This window comes from Pelophylax lessonae (assembly GCF_965119305.1).
Source record: "Pelophylax lessonae genome assembly, chromosome: 4".
NCBI lineage: Eukaryota > Metazoa > Chordata > Amphibia > Anura > Ranidae > Pelophylax > Pelophylax lessonae.
This window is the reverse complement of record NC_138771.1, coordinates 574,637,301-574,662,081: the sequence shown is the minus strand read 5'-3', so window position 1 is coordinate 574,662,081 and position 24,781 is coordinate 574,637,301. Positions and strand designations below refer to the sequence as shown.

Here is a 24,781-nt window from a genome sequence, read left to right as displayed (position 1 = left end):
GGTACGGTAGGTTGTCGCTTTTCCACTACATGGAACCGAATGTTATGGCTTGCTTAAGCAGTACCACCTCGGTTGTGGTTCCAAGAGGGCCATACCGGTACCATATCCCACAATCCTTTGCATGCAGCCTTGACTGTTTGTCACTACTAGCCACTGATTGGTCAGAGAATCGTTATCCCACCCACTTTAGTGGAAAAGCAAACCGTACCAACCGTTCCAACACCGTACCATGCAGTGCCATGCAGTGGAAAAGCAAACAGAGCCAAGCAAGGCCAAGTGGAGCAGAGCCGGTACTTGCAGTGGAAAAGTGCCATAACAGACCTCTGTATCCAATAAGGAGATTAACATTTAGGACTCATGTACACTGCTAAAATACAGAGGTTTAGGAGCAGTTTGTCGTTTTTTCAGCAGATCCTGAACTCTCCTCAATGCTATCTTTATCTGTCCGTGTACACCGAGTCATTTATATTCGTTTAGAGGCATTATTTTTAAAAGCAGAAAATTGCGTTCAGGACGGAAATTTGGCATTTGAAAACGTCAATGCTTGTAACCGGGTGCAAACGTGTCTAAACACAGTAACTTGCGTTTATAAGAGTTTTGTTTATAGGCGGTTTCAATGGGGATACATTTCTCACCATTTTACAATGCAAACTTTCATAAACGCAGCAAAACGGTTTTAAAAGTTGATTACTAGCTGTCAAGTTCCAGCGTCCAGGAGAGGTTTTAAACATCCCGTGTACATGAAGCATTACAGAGGAAGTCAATGACAACGTAAAAAAAAAAAAAAAAAGGCAAACCGCTGGCTACAAAACAAACCAAGGAACTCCCAAGGTCAATTCCCAGTTTGCATTAATCAATATATTAGTTATGTAAGGTTTAAAAATATACTACAGACACATAAGAAAAAAAAAAAATCACAACACATCCCAGCAGTGAGTGGCAGGCAGATATACCTAGGTAACCTCTCGAATATAGAGAACAAGCCACCCACCATCCCAGCTAAAAGCCACTACATGTCCAAGAAATAGGCAAAGCTACCATGACTTCAGAACGTGTTACTTATACAGTTTTGTCAAAACTTAGGCTGGCCACGCATTACATTTTCTTATTTCGTTTCCTTTAGATTTACCTTCAACTACATAGTGCAAGGGCCTGCATGATTGCATACAAATTGAAAGTGTTTAGATATGACCTCATATGGTTTTGGTAAATCTAAAGAAAAATTGTACAAGGAATGTTTATAATGTACGGCAAAGCCTTAGCACATTCTAACATTAGATGTGGCTCTCTATTTATATAAATGAAGAATTACAGAAAATGGGTAACACTTAGGTTACATATATTAAATAGGTTTTGGAAACTTGTGTTTAACCACTGCCAACCACCCCACGTAAATATACTGGGGGGGCGCGATTCCTACAGGCGAGATCACGTACCTGTTTGCGGGTTTACGGTGCGCACGCCCACGCTGGCGTCCAGCTCCTGCTATGCTTGGCCACTGAAGCCAATCAGCAGGTCCGGCGGAACCTATGTCAGCCGGTAACCGCCAATCGTTCCCCAACAGGCAGAACAGCGGTCTGCCTATGTAAACGAGACAGATCGCCATTCATAGTGGCCTAAACTGATGAAGAAATTTGGCTTTTTATATAATTTTTTAATATTGGAAGTGTTTTATAGCAGAAAGTACATTTTAAAACTAACGCAGTGCCATATTGCAAAAAAAAAAAAAATATAAAATAAATAAATGGCCACGGTGGGGCCATTATATCTAAACTATGGTGGGTGATTTGCTCACATCAGCTGTTGATTAAACCACTTAGTTAACAGGAAGTTTTCACTTACTGATTTTAATCAAAATGCTAATTCTGAGAATTGTCAGCCGATTATGTCACCTCTACAATAAAGAGCTTTTTGGCTGTCTGGAATTTAGAGTTCTGCTGTTTCTCTAGAACCGGAAGGTCAGCTCCTCATCAAAACTACAAAAATACAGACAAGTTTGTGAAAACCATGTCATAACATGGTCCAGTCCTTGTGATCAAATCAGCTCTATAATGTCGTATTAAGATTTACACTACTAGGCACCCCCCTCCCCTCCCATACGCAACCTAAACACCTCCAGGTGCCTGCAAAATGTTCACCAAAAAGAAGAAGGGAAAAAAAAAAAAAAAAAAAGAAGGCCATCAGCCCCCCCCCCCCCCAAAAAAAAAAAAATTAACAAAAAACACCAGCTCAATCCAGCTACTCAATTTTAGGTCAGTGTGTGAAGTGCACCAGAGACTGGATGTGAGGGCATGGAATTTAGAAATAGCTATCCGGGCTGTGGTACGGAGCGTAAATTCACCTCTCCTCTGAGTCTTTGGGGATATGCAAGATTACAAGGACCCCGTGTAGAAACTAATTTCTAGCGCATTCAGGAAACAAATTATTATCTACCCCCCTCTGTATAAATTGAATTAATCCAGGCCTGCCACACCTTATCATTTTTTTCACACAACCCCAGGATATAGAAGCTGCTTTGTAAAAAGGTATCATGGAGTTTACCAGCCCCTTCCAAAAAGGAAACTAGAGGGGCATTCGTTTTTTTTCCCCAGTGCAGAAGTATAGTTTTCTTACCATAGAATAATAGGATGTTAAATAGAGTTCTATGAACCATTGAAGGCACCACTTCTAGGCCAGGAGACAGACTGACATAGGAATGGGACTTGCAGGAACATCTGATATACAAGTAGGGACTGCAGTCCAAAGGGTCTGGATCTGCCGACACTTCCAAAAGATATGATCAGCGTTGGCAGGGGAAAAACAACAACACCAACATTCAGCTGAGGATGTAGGATGGATGTTTGCAAGTCTGGCTGGTGTATAATAAAACCTGTGAAGGAATTTGAACTGAATTAGCCTAGCCCTAGCTGCCACTAGATGTTTAAAAATTTTTTCCCAATGGGAAGCTACTTCGCGTAATGATGCTCATACTCTCCAGCTAGCAGGCAGGAAACCGCTGTAGGAGATAGTGGACTGCATAAAGTGCCATCACATACACCATTTGCATTGTGGTATGGGGGCAAAGAAGTGCTTAACCTACACCAGTGCTAGACATAATCATCAATGGGCCCCTGTGAAATAATTTTTGGGACCCTAGTCAACTACTGCCCACGTGCAACACTTTCTCTGGATAGATATGAAGGCAGAAAGTAGCCTTTGATACCTTCACATAGTCTAATATGCAATTAGGATTAGACCATAAACACTACCCAGATCCCATTACCTGGTCAGCATCCAGTAAATATGAGCCCCTAAATCTTAAAGGGCCCCTCTAACTGCACAAATTGTATGCCTATCCCAGATCTACGCTATGGAGGAAGCAAAGACTTCACAGGAAATCCAAGCAAGACTATACAGGTTATGCCGATGTCTCACACTGCCAGCTATCTTCTACAGTTATTAGGTTACTCCCCTTTAGTTGTTTGCTTTTAACCATCACACACCATATGTCAGCAATATGGACACACTAGGGGAAAAAATACTGCCAGACCGACATTATTGAAGCAGATATTTCTGAATCCGCACTTACTGGACGGAATGACAAATCCTTTGGAGGGTATTTGAAATGTGGTCCAAAGTTTATAGAAACCTGCAACAAAGACAAAATTCACAAATTACCTTTTTTATGCAATCAACCAAGTTTATAAATGGCATTTACTATCTGCAGCTGTGTTTTTACTATGTTAGTGTTGGCTCCAGTACTCTGGCAAACACAAAGTTAGAATATATCTCAGAAGAACCAGACAGAACTACCAAATCTTTTAGCTGGTGGCTCCTATTCATTTCTGAATGGTCACTGTCCAGAGTGTTCATCCGCCAAGAAGATGAATGAAAGCTGTCAAACATGTGCTACAGCATGTGATAAAGTTGGTCAAAGAACTGTCTGACAAATTCTCAAACATCAACTAAAAGCCTAAAGCTGGCCACAGAATTTGCAATTTGTCTTTCCTTCAACTACGGGTTGAAAGAAAATTTGTTTCATTTCCCCAGTGAGTGAGTGTTAATGTGGTCCCTCCTAAAGCGCTATTGTATTCTGAAGTGGGAGGTTTCCCTGCTGTCAGAATACAATCATCACTGCTGCCACCTATAGCGATCACGAGCAATTAGCCTGAGCCATTGCCAGACTTATTTATCCCAAATTGTGAGAGTCTTTTATGCTTTTGTTTTAATAATGGATTTTACTACACCATGAGAGTTTCATTTTCATCCCTTTACATGTTAAACATGGAGATAAGTGATTCTTAAGATTCCTGAAATTTTCAGCTAGGGCTGACACTACATTTTGGAGACAGAAGTAACGAGGACATCTAGTGGTGACCACTTTATGGATTTAACGTTACGTGCCTAATCCAAGTGTATCCGAGGTGAGCTGCTAGGAAGCACAGTGGTGCCAGTTGTCTACACTGATGAAGGGACACATGATAGCACATACTAAGGACTTTTTTGATTAAATAGGAGGTTATTGAAGATCACAGTCAAGCTGCTTGTTTTTTGCATGTGCACATTTTTCTTTACACCAAGTGACACTACCTCTAATAAATGGATTTTCATTCATATTTTTTGTGTTGCACATTTCACCCCCATTCTACATTTTACACTACCGCACCATGCACTTTAAGATTATCCATTTGTTTGCACTTTATGGTTAGAGGATGAATTTTTATACCAACTGGTCACTGCTATATTCATTTTTTTTAAAGGTCACATATTTAAAGCAGCCATTCAAGGGTAGCGTTTTACCATTTTATACCCTGTCCATAACTAAACCCACATCTTGTATCAACTAAGCACCGCTTGCATTGTGCATGGCAGCTGTAAACAGACTAGATTGCAGCTCAGCGTCACAGTGGTGTTTCTGAGGAGCTGAATGACAATTAGTTAATCTGCTACTGCGGTCATGAGGACAAAGGGCATTTTGAAAATATACAGAGATGGTCATTACTAGAAAAGCCAAGAACCAGGGGCAAAACTGGGGGGGGGGGGGGTGTGTGCAGGGGAAGCATGTGCCCCAGGCGCTGCATTGAGGGGAACTGCATTGAGGGGAACTGTTGGTGGACAGAGTGGGTGATCAGTGTGGCCGGTGGTAAAAAATTACTAGAACTGATCTTCTGTGCGACTCTCCATGCAGAAGCTGAAAGGGGGGGGGGGGGGTGGATGAGAGGAGGAAATGTCAGCTTTCAGCTGCTGAAGGGAGAGTCACAAAAATCGGTTATAGTATATTACCCCCCCCCCACATCACACTGATAACCAGCTCTGTCCACATGCGATTCCCTGCTGCCCAGACCCCATACTATGTGCGTGACATGAAAGGTGTCACCACCCCTCCCCCCACCCAGAATAAAATCTTTGCCGCCTTGGGTAAAAAGAATGTCTAGCTTCACCACTGCCAAGAGCTTTATGACCATATCAAACCTACTCCTTTCCAACATTATGTACAGAACTAGAACAGTTCTATCTTGTGCTCTATCTAATTTCAAGAATTTATGTGCACCAGGTTTAAGCTTGCCTTAAAATGGATGGTCAAGCAGTATTTAAAAACACAAAATTCAGGTCTATTAGGAAGGTATTATTTAGAGTGTATTTGTATTCTACAAAAACATAAACCAATCAATCTGCTCTAACAACTACACCTTATGGCACTCAGCTTTAAGGTCCTGACTGAAGGTCACCGCAGCTGTGCACTAGAGTGCTGACTTTAGCCAAAGTTAATGAGTAACACCAGAGCTTGTAGTGCACTGTGTAGGTCACTTCATCTAGAACTAAAAATCCATAGGACTGTTTTATGGTAAGAGATAAGTCTATGCAGATGTTTAACACTACACTATGATCGATTTATAGTCTTTAAACACCATTCTGCACTAGAAATCAAAGGGATTGTACAATAATTCAATAGTAGACAGCTTTCGTCCAAAATTATCTGACAGGACAAACACGAAAACTTCTCGGATCATACGATTTTAGTTTAACCAGTAGTTTGTCAGAAAATACAACACATCCTTTCTGAATTTTTATTCTGTGGTACAAACATTTTTGTACTGTAGTAGCCCGTTTCAAATAAAACTAGCATGAAAGGAAAAAAAAAAAAAAAAAAAAAAACACAACCACCAAGACGATCATTCGTCGGGTAATCTTAGTGTGTACTAGGCTTTAGGGGCCATTATCCAATGAAAGCGGATAAAGCTATCTGCACTCTGCTAAAAAGGCTGTGTCACTAAACAATGTGGCATATCACGGAATTCTCTCTGCATATCATTGAAGAAAGATCACGTGACTAGGCTCAGCCCATTTTCATTTAACACTAATTTTTAGAGTGTCTAGTGAATCTGTATGCCAAGGTCATACCACTGCTTTGACACCCACCACCAGATTTGGCCATAGGCTTACGGAATTCCAGCTGACTCCCACTAACTTTACTGAAATGTGTTTCCTAGGTGACCCTGTTGGGCGAAAAATTCTCAGATAATCCAATGCTGGCTGTCCCAATAACCACCCAGTACTGTAAATTATTGTATACTACACATACTTGAAGCCACATTCTAAAATTAATCTAGCCCTGTAAAGAAGGGGGGGAAAAAAAAAAAAAAAAAAAAAAAAAAAAAAAAATCGCCATACATACCTTTTCTGAAGCCGATCCAGTCCAATATCAAGCACTGCTGTGTTTAGGAGAGAACTGACAATGGCTGGGAAGAGATGTCACTCAGACTTGCCATGGGGATTCTGTTGGCTGCCTCTTCTGCACACTCCCACACACCGAAGCCGCCACTGACAGCTCAGCAGGAGACAGGACCGGAGTGGTTACAGAACAGGCAAGTATAGCGATTTCTTCTTTACAGGGCTAGATATGGGTGAACTTCTACTTACAGATTCTTTCTAAAGCCTACGGCTAAATAGATTCATCTACAGTACAGGCTGGTTATTGGGACAGCCAGCACCTGTGGCTGTCAGAATACATGACTAAATGATTGCATTTGATTGTCTGAGACATTTCTGTCCAACAGGGTCACCTGGGAAACAAAATTTCAGTAAAGTTAGTGGGAATCAGCTGGAATTCAGTAAGCATATACTCAACTCTAGTGGTAGGGGGGTCAAACCAGTGGTATTGCCTTGACATAGATTTACTTGGCACTGTTTAATAAAAATGGGCCGAGCCTAGTCACGTGTTCTGCTTCTTTAAAGAGGTTGTAAACTCGGTAAAAAAAATTTTTTTTTTTTTTTTACAACCTGAAAGAGAAATACATAATGAGCTAGTATGCATCGCATACTAGCTAATTATGAAATACTTACCTTAGAACGAGCCCCCGCTGTGCCGTCCGCTCACCTCTAGGACGGCGACATGTCTAGTCGCCGTCTTCCGGGATCGCGGCATCCGGCCATCTGATTGGCCGGAGCCGCGTTGACGTCACTCCCGCGCGGGAGCCGACAGTCAAGGCACGGGGCTCTGAAGGAACGGCACGAGTGGCTGTTCCTTCATAGCGCATGCGCCAGTGACGTCACTGGATGCAGCGAAGGTAAATATCTCCTAAACGGTAAAAGTTTAGGAGATGTTTACAGTACCTATAGGTAAGCCTCATCATAGGCTTACCTATAGGTACAACTTGCAGAGGAGGGTTTACTTCCTCTTTAATGATATGCAGAGAGAAAATTCTCTTCTACTCCAACCTATATTGCCAGCTTTGGGGGAAAAAAATAAAAATAAAAGCTCACACATCATGTACACATGAATATATTTGATTAGATCTGCCTCCTCAGACCTGTCACTGTTCACCTGGTAGAAACTCTGATTATTGTTGCAGCAACATCTGGTCATTTATATAAAGTACAGCACATACTTACAGTACAGCCCTTGTAGAGTGATATGGCAGGAAAATATACACCTTCAAAAACATCTTTATAGGCCACACCCTGGTTGGCGCCATTCTTAAAGAATACAATCTGAAATATCAAAAAAAAAAAAAAATAAATAATCACACAAAATGGTTGAAAGACATGCGTCCTAATTTAGCGGTTTTACTAATCTGCAATATTTCACTAATCCCAAATTGTACAAAGATCAGTCGAGGGGGAAGTCTAGGCTCACTTAGTGTACAGGAGCATATCTCCACTAAGGGAATTCACCATTTAACCAGGACATCCAGACAACTTACTGCAATGAATTTACCAAATGCCCTTTAAAACGAGGAGCTGCCATCTCAGGGTTCATATCCAGAGTTTTGACACCATCTGGTCAATAGAACTCAAAAAGGACTAGTTTACACAAGAGCTGCAGTAGATCAAAACCGCTCAGAATTAGTGCATAGAAATGAACCAAATGAGGTTACAGAAAATCAGGTTGTGCACCCAACTGTGAGCTGTAACATTGCTCTGAGAATGTAACCAGATGTTGCCTAAAACAGGATTCATTCCTCACTACAGGGTTCAAACATTTAGAGATTATTATTGCTTTCTGAACCAAGCTGCGCATATAGAGAACCACTCTGTATTGAGGTTTGCAAACACAGTGGCAGATATTTTACTTTTGTACCTTGGTGCGCTATGAAGTGATTCTGTTGCAAAGACTAGTGGGAGGATGCAGGCATAAAACACACCAAGAATTGCATTGGGTAACCCATTTTTTTTTTTTTTTGGCAGCTTGCTCTGCAATGACTGAAGATTCCGCAAACTGGTCCTGGGACAGGCAAGTATAAAAGTCTCCTACAGGAGAATTTAATTTTTTTATTTAAGAAACAGCTGCCGTTTGGTACAGCCGAAACTACGGTTAGGTTTCTACCAGAACATATTAATGTGTACCAACTCCACTCTAAAAACTGAAATCTCCATTTAAGATCTAGAAGGGCATAGCCCAACTCCCCTTTCCTTCAAGCTCAGTAGGGAGATCACCCCAAAAACCTTAGTAAGGCTATAACATTCATGGAGTCTGGATGAGACACCAGGCAACTTGTCACTGGCCTCCCCCCTTTCTATGTATCCCTGTAAAAGGAGTGCCATATAGAACATGCTGAAAAGAAAAAACTTTTTTTTTTCTTTACTGTAAAATCCTTTTCTCTGGAGGTTCACTGATGGACACAGCTCCATGTCTTCAAGACCATTGGGCTTATGCTGCTCTCTCTTGAGTAGTAGGACTTGGCGGAAACCTTTTTTGGTTACACCCCCCTGAGGCAGTCCCAGACAGACTTGTATAAAGTACTCGAAATTTCTACTTGAGTAAAAGTACAAGTGCTCGATCAAAAAGTGACTTGAGTAGAAGTGGAAGTGCTCGCAGAAAAAGTTACTTAAGTAGAAGTACTAAAGTATTCAACATTTTTTTTACTTAAGTATTGCAAGTAGTTTTTTCAAAAAATTTGCTACTTAAGTACTAAAAGTAAAAAGTACCAGTAGTTTTGAAAAAAAATTTCTACTCAAGTACTGAAAGTAGAAGTAGAAGTACTGTGTTATGTAGTTATTAAAGAAATAAGTCAAAAGTTTGAACATCATATTGTTTTTATTATTTCAAATGATTTATTCAAATGATTAACCTGTGTTTGTTAGCAGTTTCTTGATGCACTTTAAGCGCTGTAGCACCATTTATTTGTTTGTTTCATATTTTCTTTTTATTGGAAAGATTTGGTATAGCAGCTTTTATTATACACAGCCTTTATTTTCGTATGCGCTGATTTACAAATGACATTATACACATTTTTTTGAGCTTTATGCAACCTGCCATCTACTGTTCTGGCAGTGGTAATTTTTTTAAAAGTAACGAGTAACTATGCAGCACAAAAAAAAAATACTTGAGTAGAAGTATCGAAATCATCGAAAAAATGTAGTGAAGTAAAAGTAGAAGTAGGAGAAAAAAATTCTACTCTAGGAAAGTACAGATACCGCATTTCGGTACTTAAGTACAGTACTTAAGTAGTTCTACTTCGTTACTATACATCTCTGGTCCCAGAGGGTATACCATCACTTCCTGCGATCACACTTCAGTTTGTAACAAGCAGTGACAGAAGAACACCACTGAACCCAACAGAGGGGCGGGTGCTGTGTCAGTCAGTGAACCTCAGAAAAAGGATTTTACAGTAAGACAAAGATCCAGTGCTCTTTCATTCACTGACAGACACCACTCCATGTCTTTTAGACCATTGGGATGTCCCAAAGCAGTGTCAACATGAGGGGTGGGATAAACACACAGCAATACGTAGAATTCCCAAGGCTAAACATAGCAAACCAGATAAAACAGGAGCTCAACCAGGAACTGGAGCTCCCCACCAGGAAAAGAATTACACCATCAATAAGCGGAGGCCTCTGCAACCGCAGCCTGAAAACCTTTGCCGCCAAATGCTGCATCCAAAGATGCAATTACATCCACCTTATAAAACTTTAGGACTGGGTGTACAGATGACAACATAACTGCCTTGCACACCTGAACCACTGATGCCTGATGATGGAAGGCCCAGGAGGCACTAAGCACCCTCACAGAATGCACCTTAACAGGGTAAGGAGGAACCTGATGCTTAATAGAACAGGCCTGCACCACCGTCTGCGTCATCCACTTGGAAATTGTCGCAGCAGATGTGGCTTGCCCCTTACGAGGTTCATCCGTAAGAACAAACAAAGAATCGGATTTCCGAATCGGCTCAGTCACTGCCAGATACACCCAAATCGCCCTGACCACATCCCAAGGAATGTAAAGCAATTGCCCAAGGATGCTTCGGCCATAAAGAATGGTAATACAATATCTTCATTCAAATGAAACCCCTAGACAACCTTGTGTACGGAAGTAATAGCGACTAAAGGCCACCTTCTGCAACACTGAGCAGAGGAAGTTTGAATATTTTCAGAGGGAGGCTTTTGAAGCACCAACAGTACCAAATTGAGATCCCATGGAGCCACCAGGGATTGCACCGGAGGAGCCAGGTGGCGAACTCCCTGCACAAAAGTGTGAACCAAGGACTTCGCTGTCAACAGCCTTTGGAAATATATAACCAAAGTGGAAATCTGGCCCATGATGGTGCCCAGAGCCAAATATTGATCTATACCCAGTTGTAGAAACTCCCAACAGGCAAGACACTGAAAAGGAATTGCAAAAAAATAAATAAAAGGGGAACCCCCCCCCCCGGCTGGAGCACCACAAAAATCAGCGCACCCGCTGCAATGTATAGCAGAGGGAGGATCATATACCCCCAGAGACCCACCACCCCAGAGCTGGAGAGCACCAAACAGCCTGTCACACTGCGATGGAGAGGCAGCGCCAACACTGAGACTAGAGGCCCCCGCAGCACACAACCCCCCCCCCCAATGGCGGCTATTTTCTTGTAGTCTATGGGAAACCCAAAACCTGGCCGCTGGACTACACACATGGCCTCCAAATTCAGAAATGCAGCATCCACGGCAAAATGGTTGTGCTGCACTAGACCCACCAGGAGGGGACCCCCCTGCAGCACCAAGGTATGGGCACCCCCAGGCACCCACCACTTTGGTGGGTGGGTGGGGACAGGTCAGGGCAACCTACGCAGGGGGAACCCCGCTGTGGAGGAAAAGTTTGAGGAGGAGGGAGGAAAAAGAAGGGGGGCCTACCATCCCCAGGGAGGGCCCACGGCCACCCCAACAATTCCGAAAGAAAGGAGGGGGGAACGACACTACTTACCACCCCACCATGGCACACGCTACTCCCAGCAGTCAACCGCACCATCCTGGAAAGGGGGGGTGCTGCGGCCTGAGGTACGCTGCGACTCTGATCGTGACTGCGGTTGCGACTAGGGCTATGCGACCTCGCGAGGCCTTTCAGTCCCCGTCCAGTGGGGCTGTGTCGCTGCCAACCTAGCATGGAGCGAATAGTTGGGTTGCGCTTACAGGCCAGACTGGAAAGACCATAAGGATCTAGGATATCCAGTGCGTCGCCCAGTCCGACTGTTGATTGTAGTTCACACAGGAACAAAAAGTAAAAAATTCCAAAAAGGAGGAAAGAATGCCAGGACCACAGATCCCAGCAGAGAGTAAGGTCCTTACTCCTGACTAGACAGAAAAAAACTGAAGTCCTATAGCAGGAAGTGATGGTATACCCTCTGGGACTGCCTCAGGGGCGTAACCAGAAGGTTTCCTCCTAGTCCTACTCTCGAAGAGAGCAGCCTAAGCCCAATGTATAGAAGACACGGAGATGTGTCCTAAGTGAACGAAAGAAAATAAAAATTGTGCTTAATAGCAACAAGCATCCTAGCTTTTAAATCCATGCAACTGCCGTTCCAGCCTGCTGGCAACTTTACATGTTGGATTAAAAAATACACTATATGGCCAAAGGTTTGTGGATAGCAGAGGTTTTTGGACATTCCATTCCAAAACAAACAACATCAATCTGGATTTGTCCTCCTTTCTTTAACAGCCACAAGATTTTGCAGTTGGTCTGTGGAAATATGTGCAAAAAGAGCATTTGAGAGGTCAAGTACCAAGGTTTGAAAAGATGACCTGGTTAGCAATCGGTTTCATTAGGTTTGAGGTCAGGCATCTATGCAGTCCACATCAAACTGGTCAATCCATGTCTTCATGAAGTTGGCTGTATGTACAGGGGCACAGTCATGCTGAATACAAAAAGGGCCTTCCCAGAACTGTTGGTAGTGCACAATTGTCTATAATGTCTTTATATGATGTAGCATTAACAGTACCCTTCACTGGACACACCTGAACTAAATTTGCAGACGTATCCTTATACTTATGCCCACCATATAGTGAACTTTGGATGGAGCTGTTCACTAACAAAAGCAAGCCTTTGTTTCGGCTAGCAAAATAGGGACTTGCCACTCACCTCACTGCCAGGTGTTTGTTTTAAATTTTTTTCAGCTTTATCCACAAAATCTTTTTCTTCGAAGTACAAGTAACTCTTGAATTTGATCAATGCCTTTTGAGAGAACACAAGAGAAGAGACATGATAAATTCTCCCAACACTAGAACAGACAACCTACAAGCCTATCTGCGAACATGAAATGCTGCATGGCAGACTAATTTGATCAGTTCTCAGCATGGCTTAAATTACCCTTCCCTTTGTGTGCATCTATTAGCATGTGTGCCATTTCCTTGTAGCCCTGCACTTTACTGCTGAGACGAACAGCAGTCACCCCTTGCACACAAGTATGTAACTAACAGGCAAAACTCCCCCCCCCCCCTTTATGGATAGATTGAGGCAGGGTTATACCCTCCATTTTTTGCAACGAGAGTTGTGAGCGAAAAAATAAATAAAATGACAGGTGTTCTAATCCCTATCCACTCTAAAAACGTAAAAAAAAAAAAAATTAATAGGTTTTGCCATTATACTATAAAGGCAATTCCGATCATATACAATATGATCCTGGGACATGTGCAAAGTGACAGTCATCTGCAGAGGTAGTGTCCTATTTAAACCACTGACATTGTGGTGCAAGTCACGAATAAGAGTTACCTCTAGTTTCAAGTAAACTGCCTCATATATAAATCAAAATTGAGAGATGACAATCTCTCTATTTTGGTTACTAGCTGTGCTTACAGGAAGAAAACAAATTAGAAGACAAGGTCAGTACACATACAGAGTAGAAAGAAAAAAAAAAAAAAAAAAAAAAAAAAAAAGGAGAAAAGTATATACATACACATCAAAATAAAAATGTAAAAAGGAACACTAGATGGGCAACCATGAGACGACCTCCCAAACCGGAATGGTTTTACAGGTGGGTGGCCACCAACTTTTTTCCCCCTTACTCATCTTTTGACCGTTTTTCACTAGTTTTGCATTTGGCTAGGGTCGGAACTACTGGTAGCATGAGGCGATACCTGGACCCTCTAGAGCAGGGGGGGGTCGGGCGGGTCTTCAAACTATGGCCCTCCAGTTGTTCAAGAACCACAATTCCCATCATGCCTAGTCAAGTCTGAATGTCAGAGTTTTACAATGCCTCATGGGACTTTTAGTTCTGCAGCAGCTGGAGGGCTGTAGTTTGAAGATCCCTGCTCTAGAGGTTCCACAGGCAGTCCAACTCCTCCAGAATGGCACATCAATACATGCCATTGCCAGAAGGTTTGTGGTCTCCCCCAGCACAGTCTGAAGAGCATGGAGGAGATTCCAGGAGACAGGCAGTTACTCTAGGAGAGCTAGACAGGTCCATAGAAGGTCCTAAACCCATCAGCAGGCACGGTATCTGCTTCTTTGTGCAAGGAGATACAGGATGAGCACAGCCAGAGCCCTACAAAATTACCTCCAGCAGGCCACTGGTGTGAATGCCTGACCAATCAGAAACAGACTTCATGGAGGGTGAGCTGAGGGCCTGATGTCATAGTGGACCCTGTGCTCACTGCTCGGCACCGTGGAGGTCGATTGGCATTTACCACTGAACACCAGAATTGGCAGGTCTGCCACTGGCGCCCTGTGCTCATTACAGATAAGAGCAGGGTTACCCTGAGTACATGTGACAGGCGTGAAAGGGTCTGGCGAAGCCGTGGAGAAAATTCTGCTGCCTGTAACATCCTTCAGAATGACCAGTTTGGTAGTGGGCGAGGGATAGTCTGGGGATTCATATCCACGGAGGGACACACAGACTTCTACAGGCTAGACAATGGCACCCTGACTGCCATTAGGTATCAGGATGAAATCCTTGGACCCATTGTCAGACCCTACACTGGTGCAGTGGGTCCTAGGTTCCTTCTGGTGCACGAGAATACCCGGCCTCATGTGGCGTGAGTATGCAGCCAGTTCCTGGAGAATGAAGGAATACAATTGAATGGCCCCCACGCTCGCCTGACCTAATCCAATGGAACACCTCTGGGACATTCTGTGTCAGTCCATCAGACTTCACCAGGTTGCACCTCAGTCTGTTCAGGAGCTCAGTGATGCCCTGCTCCAGATCTAGGAGGAAATATCCCAGAAACCATCTGTCGCCTCATTAGGAGCAAGCCACATCATTGTCAGGCATGCATACAAGCCCCTTTGGGGCCATACAAACTACTTTTGAGTTGCTGCAATAAAAATTTAGCAAAATGGACTAGCCTGCTGCATCATTTTTTTCACTTTTTTTTGGAGAGTCTTTGGATTGAGCCCTCTGTAGGTTGATCATTTTCATCAAACAATGTGGTATCCTTTAACACATTACCCAGTCCATATCAGTATAAATACCCAGCATGATACTTTCCCCATTGAGATCTGATTTGTTTTCAAAGTGTTCCTTTAATTTTTGTGAGAGCTAGATCTATTTTTTTTTTCTTTAAAAGCAGAGGCCCTGAAAATAATTTGGTGGGTTTTACATTTTTTTTTTTGTCACACGGTATTTGCGCAGCAATTTTTCAAACGCAATTTTTTGGGTTTGAGGTTAGGCCGAGTAAATTAGATACAAACATGTCATGCTTTAAAATTCCACACGCCCATGCAACTTCAGCAAACAAAGTACATTTTAAAATTCTTTACAGGTTACCACTTTAGAATTTACACAGGAGGAGGTCTGGTGCTAGAATTACTGCCCATGATCTGATGTTCACAGTGATACCTCACATGTGTGGGACCCATCGTTGTTTGCGTGCATGCATTCACCTATGCGCGCAAGCACAGTGGCACTTTAATTTAAAAAATAAAAAAATGTCTGTTTCTTTAAATTAATGTTTTTGAATCCTTTATTGCTGTCACAAGCAATATAAACATCCTTGTGACAGTGATAGGCATGTGACATGTACTCTTTATGGAGAGATCTGGGGTTAATAAGACCCCCAAACCCTCCTCTGCACTTAAAAGCATTCAAAAACACCAAGATAGGAGTTTCTGAATGCTTTCGGTTTTGTTGAAAAAGGGTGTCGTTGACATCATTTTTGGTTTACCCAGAGGTTATCACTTCTGGGTTACTCTAGCGATCCAGGCTTTGCTTAGCTGTCCGTCCAGCTGGCAGACGTGCAGGCTGGTAGCTTGGGTCTCCCCATGGAATGGCAGAGCACAAGCAAGCCACGGAAGGTGGTACAACCACTTGAAGACCTATGACCTACCAGGCATGCGACTGTTCAGCAAGTGATGTATGGGTTTTTTTTTTCATACATACCTAGATGGATGCGACATTGGTCCGATGCTGCATCTGTCTCCCCCACTGGGGCTTCCAACACTGAGAACCGAGCGATCGAACACTGCCGATCACTTGGTTCTCACACCTCCGTAAGCAAAGAGCTGGTGGCTGTCAATCAGCCCCCTCCTCGCTCAACGCTGGGCTGTGGGAGGGGGGCAGGAGCGGCGGCTCAGGCTCTCAACAGCTCACTACAAGGCTGAGCCGGGTGCCGGTCTAGGCATGTGGGCGGATGCCAACTGTATGGTCATGATTGTGCCCGAGCCCGGACTGACTCCAGCCCACTCTCTGCTGTAAATGGGTCACAGGAATGCAAAACAAACTGCACTTCTCCAATCCACAGGAGAAGTACAGCCAAATGAGCTTTGGCTGTACTTCTTTAAAAGGTAGATTTTTTTTAAACAACAACGTCATACTTACCTGCTCTGTGCAGTGGTTTTAAACAGAGCAGCTCCGATCCTCTTCTTCTCGATTCCCTGTCGGTGCTTCTGGCCCCTCCCTCCTGTCGAGTGCTGTTTGCTATGGGGACACCAGTGCAGGCTCGCTCCTGAGCAGACTTGTATAAAGTACTCTAAATTTCTACTTGAGTAAAAGTACAAGTGCTCGATCAAAAAGTGACTTGAGTAGAAGTGGAAGTGCTCGCAGAAAAAGTTACTTAAGTAGAAGTACTAAAGTATTCAACATTTTTTTTTACTTAAGTATTGCAAGTAGTTTTTTCAAAAAATTTGCTACTTAAGTACTAAAAGTAAAAAGTACCAGTAGTTTTGAAAAAAAATTTCTACTCAAGTACTGAAAGTAGAAGTACAAGTACTGTGTTATGTAGATATTAAAGAAAGAAGTCAAAAGTTTGAACATCATATTGTTTTTTATTATTTCAAATGATTTATTCAAATGATTAACCTGTGTTTGTTAGTAGTTTCTTGATGCACTTTAAGCGCTGTAGCACCATTTATTTGTTTGTTTCATATTTTCTTTTTATTGGAAAGATTTGGTATAGCAGCTTTTATTATACACAGCCTTTATTTTCGTATGCGCTGATTTACAAATGACATTATACACATTTTTTTTGAGCTTTATGCAACCTGCCGTCTACTGTTCTGGCAGTGGTAATTTTTTTTCAAGTAACGAGTAAATATGCAGCACAAAAAAAAAAAAAATCGGAGTAGAAGTATCGAAATCATCGAAAAAATGTAGTGAAGTAAAAGTAGAAGTAGGAGAAAAAAATTCTACTCTAGGAAAGTACAGATACCGCCTTTCAGTACTTAAGTACAGTACTTAAGTAGTTCTACTTCGTTACTATACATCTCTGCTCCTGAGCCACTGCTTAGTTTCCACACACAGCTTGGCCTTGCCTCCGCTCTATCCTCCATGGCTCACTGGCTGTGATGGGACAGTAGTAGGAGCCACACCGCTCCTGCTGCTGTCTTTGCCAATGAGGAGGAAGAGAACCAGTGAGACACTGCTCTTGTGCATGTTCCTGGATCAAGATGGGGCTCAGCTAAGTATCAGAAGGGCTGGGGGAGCTGCTGCACAAGGTTTTTTTTCACCTTCATGCATAGAGAACACAAACTATTAACTCTTGCAGTGCGGGTAGAGCCCAAATGCAAGGGATAGTTTTGTTTGATTTCATAAAAAAAAAAAAACTGCTGTGTTTACATTAGAAGCCAGGAAGGTTTCCAAGGTTTTTTGGTCTTTATTTAGAACAATGGCAAAGGTAAAAGCATGATTGCACCCAAGAATTCCTTATAAATAAAAAAGCTGAGATCTCAGAGTGCCTGTATTGAAAATTTGAAGAGAATATTTTTCCACAATGCATGTAGCTACAGAGGGAAACGAGGGCTGGTTTTATATAGATTTTATGGCTCGTTCAGGATATATACTTTAAGGTTCATAGTCTGGACACATGTTCACATAATATTTTACAACTGACCGTATAGGACATCATGATTTGAGAGAGACAATGGAATTCAGTTTCACCCAGCACCTTCAGTCCCTTGGCATGCACGCCCTTTCTATGCTAGTCCTCACATGTTCACCCCAGAATTGCACTGGGCAATGAAGAAATTATAGGTCACAAAGTACCTTGTCTTTGTAGGTGTCCGGTAGAGCATGAGCAGTCTCAGTTTCATCTGGCAGGCAAATATAAAATCCCAATGTGTCACCCTGTCCGTAAGAGTCCGAGTAATGCTTTCCAATAGACTGGTGAAACTTTGTGCCTTTCTTACTGCGCCAGGAGTAACTGAATTTATCATAACCTAGAGGAGCCTGAAGATTACCTGAATATAAAGACAGATGACACATACAGGTTATAGATCACTTTCCACATATATGGCAAGCATCATAAGCCAATTTCAATATTAACAATTTATATAGAAACATGAGTGATGACAAAATATATTAAAAGGGAGGTCTATCCAGTCTGCCCCATTTATAACTAAGTATAGAGCTATGCTGATCCCCAAGCATGTTTAACCACTTGGACTGGAAAATTTCCCCCCCAATGACCAGGCCATTTTTTGCAATTTGACGGTCGTGCGACGCTGTACCCAAATAAAATGGATGTCTCCCCCCCACAAATGGAGCTTTCTTTTGATGGTATTTGATCCCCTGTGCGATTATTTTTTGCACTACCAGAAAAAAAAAAAAGTTTTTCATCATTTTAGTTCAATGTTTATTCTGCTACATTTTTATGGAGAAAAAAAATAAAAAAATCCCAATAAGCGCCTACAAAATAAGGGAAATTTGTCATTTTTTTTTATTTTTACTAGCAATGCCTGCGATTAGCAATTTTTAGCGGGACTGCGACATTGTGGTGGACAGATTGGACCCCTGACATTTTTTGGGGGGCGGGGGGGGGGGGGGGACCAGTGACATTACTACAGTAATCAGTGCTAAAAATATGCACTGTTAATGTAATAATGACGCTGGCATGGAAGGGGTTAACCCAGGGGTGAGCAAAGGGTTAAATGTGAACCTAGGGGGTGTGTTTTCTAATTGCGGGGGAGGGGGGGGGGTGTGAGCTTGTGAAATCAACGCAGAGACCTGTGTTCCTAAACACAGGAGCTCTGTGTTAATAGCAGAGAACAGCAGCCCGCCGGTCTCTCTTCACGGGGAGCGATCACGGGTGCCCGGCGGCAATCGCATCCGCAGACCCCCTGGATCGGCTTTCTGCTGGCGAGTGGGCACCTGCCGATCTGCGGCAGCTGGTTGGCAAGTGGTGAAGGTTAATATTACCTTTTTGAGCAGGCTATACATTACACCCGTGTTTAGGGTGCAACATGCTCCAGCACCTCCAGCCACAGTCCCCCCTTCCCTCTAAAAGCGAGCGGGGGTTCCTCTGCTACATTTTAGAACCAGCATGACTGTACGGGACTCCACCCACACAGCCGCATCACTCAATCCCAAAAATCTGAGAGACCTTCAAGTCCTGTCTGCCACCGCAACAGACAGCTTGTAGCTTTCAACAGAAAGCCCAAATACAGGCAGAAGGCTGTAGGCAGTGTCTGCATGAGCCTGATAGTGTACCCGCAAATGGCTTATCGCTGGTGCAATGCTCTGCAGATTTATCTGTACACAAAAGTGAGTACACCGCTCACATTTTTGTAAATATTTTGTTATATCTTTTCATGTGACAACACTGAAGAAATGACACTTTGCTACAATGTAAAATAGTGAGTGTACAGCTTGCATAACAGTGTAAATTTGCTGTCCCCTCAAAATAACTCAACACACAGCCATTAATGTCTAAACCGCTGGCAACAAAAGTGAGTACACCCCTGACGTTAAAATGTCCAAATTGGGTCCAAAGTGTCAATATTTTGTGTGGCCACCATTATTTTCCATCACTGCCTTAACCCTCTTTGGCATGGAGTTCACTAGAGCTTCACAGGTTGCCACTGGAGTCCTCTTCCACTCCATGACGATATTACGGAGCTGAGGTTAGAGACCTTGCGCTCCTCCCCCTTCCATCTGAGGATGCCGCACAGATGCTCAATAGGGTTTAGGTCTGGAGACATGCTTGGCCAGTCCATCACCTTTACCCTCAGCTTTTTTAGCAAGGCAGTGGTAGTCTTGGAGGTGTGTTTGGAGACTGGGCCGCAGGGCAGTATTCTAACATAACTACCCCAAAGGGAGGGGATCATACTCTGCTTCAGTATATCACAGTACATGTTGGCATTCATGGTTCCCTTGATGAACTGTAGCTCCCCAGTCCGGCAGCACTCATGCAGCCCCAGACCATGACACTCCCACCACCATGCTTGACTATAGGCAACACAGACTCGTCTTTGTACTCCTCACCTGGGTGCCGCCCCATACAATTGACACCATCTGAACAAAATAAGCTTATCTTGGTCTCATCAGACCACAGGACACGGTTCCAATAATCCTTAGTCTGCTTGTCTTCAGCAAACTGTTTGTGGGCTTTGTGCATCATCTTTAGAAGAGGCTTCCTTCTGGGACAACAGCCATGCAGACCATTTTGATGCAGTGTGCGGCGTATGGTCTGAGCACTAACAGGCTGACCCCCCCCCCCCCCCACCCCTTCAACCTCTGCAGCAATGCCGGCAGCACTCATACGTCTATTTCCCAAGGACAACCTCTGGATATGATGCTGAGCACGTGCACTCAACTGTAGTGTATCATGGCAGGGACTGTTCTGAGAGGAACCTGTCCCGTTAAACCACTGTAAGGTCCTGGCCACTGTGCTGCAGCTCAGTTTCAGGGTCTTGGCAATCATCTTATAGCTGCAACAATTCTTTTTTCAGATCCTCAAAGTTTTGCCATGAGGTGCCATGCTGAACTTCCAGTGACCAGTAGGAGAGTGAGATCGATAACACCAAATTTAACACACCTGCTCCCCATTCACACCTGAGACTGATACTAACGAGTCACATGACAAAGGAGAGGGAGGCTAATTGGGCCCAATTTGGACATTTTAACTTAGGAGTGTACTCACTTTTGTTGCCGGCGGTTTAGACAGTAATGGCTGTGTGTTAAGTTATTTTGGAGGGAAATGCAAATTTACACTGTTATACAAGCTGTACACTCACTACTTTACATTGTAGCAAAGCGTAATTTCTTCAGTGTGGTCACATGAAAAGATATAAAATATTTACAAAAACGTGAGGAGTGTACTCACTTTTGTGAGATTATACATACATCAAAAAAATTAAAGGAACAATTTGAAAACACATCAGATCTCAAAATGGGGAAAAATCTCATGCTGAATATCTATATTGCTATGGACTGGGTAATGCATTAGGAATGAAAGGATGCCACATTGTTTAATGGAAATGAAAATTTTCAACCTACAGCGGGCTGAATTCAAAGACACCCCGAAAATCAAGTGGGAATGTGGCCCCCCCCATCTGTAAAACCATTCCTGTTTTGGAGGTTGCCTCGTTGTTGCCCATCTAGTGCACCGGGTAATGTCATTACCACCAAAGCAGCTGAAAAGGATTAGTAACCCCCTCTGCCTTAACTAACCAGATCAATATCCTAGGAGTTTAGGTTTTGACTTGATGCTATATTCAGTTAAATATGTTCCTTTCATTTTTTCGAGCCATACACACACACACACACACACACACACACACACACTTGGGTTTGAAAGCATTTTGCAAGACAAGCAAAAAAATTTTTATAAAAATTTTGACTTGATAAACAAGTGATGTCTTGATGTACAAGTAACGTCACGTCACAAATGGGTATAAAAGAGAAGAGGTGCCTCTAAATGTAGGAATATAGTTACATTTAATGATGTTACAACATCTAGCACCTCACATGGTTGATGATTAAAACAGGCACATCCAAGTATGCAGGCATCCAGGGTAAAGCTGTCCATATCGACCACCGTCCATTGCACCGCCATCGAATGTCATCCCTTCTACACTGCGCTCCACTAGCACGTCAACCCTCACTTTCAGATCGCTCTACTGCAGGGTAGTCTTCCCCGTCACGATTGCAGACTGACGGCGGTGGAGGATGGTCTATGTGGACAGCTTTACCCCGGATGCCTGCATACTTAGATGGGTCTTAATCAACCATGCGAGTTGCTAAATGTTGTACCTTCATATTGCTACACATAGAGGCACCCATTTATAGACTGTAGCCCCTGCTGGATTTTGTTTCTTATTGGTTGGGAATGAACATTTTATGGTTACACAACCACATTATCACATTGTTAAAATCTTTTTATATGAACTAAAAGGACTTCTGTATAACGAGTTTTCATCATTTCTTTTGGGGAAATTTTGATACAAGAGGGCCTTGGATTACAAGCATGTTTCCGGAACGAATGCAGCTCGCAATCCAAGGTTAACACATATTATATAATTTTTTTATTATACTGCAGGAGTGCGTTTCACACACACACTGTATTTATTTATATAACACACACTATATATTTTTTTTTATTATACTGCACACACTTAAGAAATAAAAAAGTAGCCCTTGCATACATTTCCTTGTACAAGCTATTGGAAGGAAAGTGTTCAGTGTTTGCAGGCCATACATCGTGAGTTTTTCCTGCAACCATGGGCTGCAGGAAGTGATTTTGCTTGATTTCTCCACCCCCCCCCCCCCCCCATTCAACAGAGTTGACAGGGGAATTTCTCCCACTGGGCCAAGTTGTCCCCGCCGAGAGAAGACCGTGGAATTGCTAGCAGCTATACCAGCCTCTAGCAATAATCGCATGCAAAATCCAGCAGGCTGGATGTACTCAAGTTGATCAACCAACTTGGTACATTCTGCCTGCCCATATACATGCCTCAAATCTCGGCCGGTTCATCGAACGGTCAATGGCAAGCCTTCGTATTTTTTTAAATAAAAGAGCCCCCCATAATCCCTGGGGCTTGCTATACTATAAAAATCAAGTGGGACACACAATCGGATATAACTGTAGCATTCAACTATCATTAAAGAGAAGGTTTGCGCCATTCATCTGTACATTTGCCCATCTTACCTAGTGCCTGAGACCAGCCCAGTCTGGCAGCTGTTTCAGGTGGCATGTCATCTACAAATATTTCAAAATACCAGGCCCCTTTGCGTACGCCATGGGATGCTCTGACCATAGAATAGCCCTTCTCTCCTAAGACAGTCAGTCGGTCATCTGAGATCTTTAACTGGGGAGCTGATAAGACAAACCCAGGCATAAGTAGTAAATGAAGCATAAATAAAATGCATTCATGACGACATCAGATTGATATGCACTTAGAAAGCACCTTACCCCTGTCATGTAGAGCGAGCAGCACCCTTTCATACAGGCAAGCTCGGTACAGATCTCCCGGGATCGGTTTTCCAGCCCAACAGTCCAACTCCAGTTTCTCAGGATCAGGTGCATGTGGGTCTGGCTCTGCTAGTATGTACCTATACCCATCTTTGTTAAAGGGGTGCTCAAGTGGGTAGCCATGAGGAGGAAGACGCTGTGCTGCAAACAATGGATCACTAAAAAGAAAAATATTTACAGTAAAAAAAAAAAAAAAAAAATTTGGAAACTCAATCTCTATGAACTTCTATGGCTGCGAGTCCTCTGATAGCACCAAGAATACACCAAGAATCAACCACTGAGGGAAAAACAAAAATCCACACATAGAAATGCACCAAATGAACATCAAATGAACAGTTCTGCAGTTGAGCATTGGTGTGAACTAAAACAATGGTTCCCAAAAAAAAAAAAAAAACTCAATGTTGTATTTCCAAGGATGAACTCTTCTAATGCAATGTACAGGGGTGGTATTTAAGAGTTTTCTTTTAGGACCCTGTTTAGTCTAAGGCTTTAATAAAGCAGGCATCAATATAGAAGACAGCAAATACTCACATTCCTGGAGGCCCTTCTCATCTACTTCTCCACTGCAGTGATACATGGAGTAAAAGAATCAGTGCGTGGTGGGGATACAGGCATCCGCTGACACTATGAAGTGTCAAATGCCAAATAAGCTTTCTCCTACGACAGGAGAAATGGCCATCAGATTCTGCTTCCCTGCCTATTAGCACTGACCACGAGTCATACATGTCTGGGAACCAGGACTGGTGTAATTCTGTATCCCCAGGATTTATGAAAGCAGATGGTAATGGAGTGCAAAAGGATAATGCCAGAGAATTTTTTCTCCTTACCTTAGCGAAACATTCAGAGGCATTTAACCCACATAGACAGGGAATATTCTCAAATTTTGCTAATAAAAGAATTTCTACGTTTATAAAGCTGCTCAAAAGCTGCTGCCAGTTTAACCATTAAAGGAAACCTTCCCAGAAAGACCTAGAGGCAGCCATTCCTACTTTATTCTTCAAGAGCAAGTTACCCAACATTTACCCTCTTGCTTCAGTATCGGTGTCTCTTACTTGAAAGAAGCATGCAAAGGAGGATGTCTAACTTTACTTGTCTAACAGATATGCATATTTGTTCCAGGCCAGTGACTCAAACTCTACTGAACCCAGCTGGACATTCTACTAGCCAGACAATTAAACACTCCCATGTGTCTTTCAGGAAAGTATTAAACACTTGCAGTGGGCGGAGTTTCAGAACACGAGACACTGGAAAGCCCCCCCCTTTGGACCTTGTTGCTTATGGTTTGTGACTGCAGATTCAACAAATGAATTGTGCACCATCTAGTGGTTATATTGCTAATTGTCAAGCTTGATTTAGGATACTAATTTCCAGTAATTTTCTTGTAAAGGAAGAAGAAAGAAGAACCCCTCCTTGCTTAGTACACAAGCAA

At 42.9% G+C, this 24,781-nt stretch overlaps 1 protein-coding gene across 1 annotated transcript in view; it reads right to left on the bottom strand.

The window, feature by feature from the left end:
• Positions 1 to 24,781, bottom strand: part of ASH2L (ASH2 like, histone lysine methyltransferase complex subunit) — a 65,024-nt gene that overhangs the window by 10,452 nt on the left and 29,791 nt on the right. Inside the window, exons 10-15 of the mRNA XM_082255224.1 lie at positions 23,293 to 23,510; positions 23,029 to 23,196; positions 18,147 to 18,340; positions 12,812 to 12,904; positions 7,873 to 7,971; positions 3,569 to 3,628 (exon numbers count right to left, since the gene is read on the bottom strand). Coding sequence (XP_082111350.1) covers positions 3,569 to 3,628; positions 7,873 to 7,971; positions 12,812 to 12,904; positions 18,147 to 18,340; positions 23,029 to 23,196; positions 23,293 to 23,510 — 832 coding nt within the window. The remainder of the gene's footprint in view (positions 1 to 3,568; positions 3,629 to 7,872; positions 7,972 to 12,811; positions 12,905 to 18,146; positions 18,341 to 23,028; positions 23,197 to 23,292; positions 23,511 to 24,781) is intronic.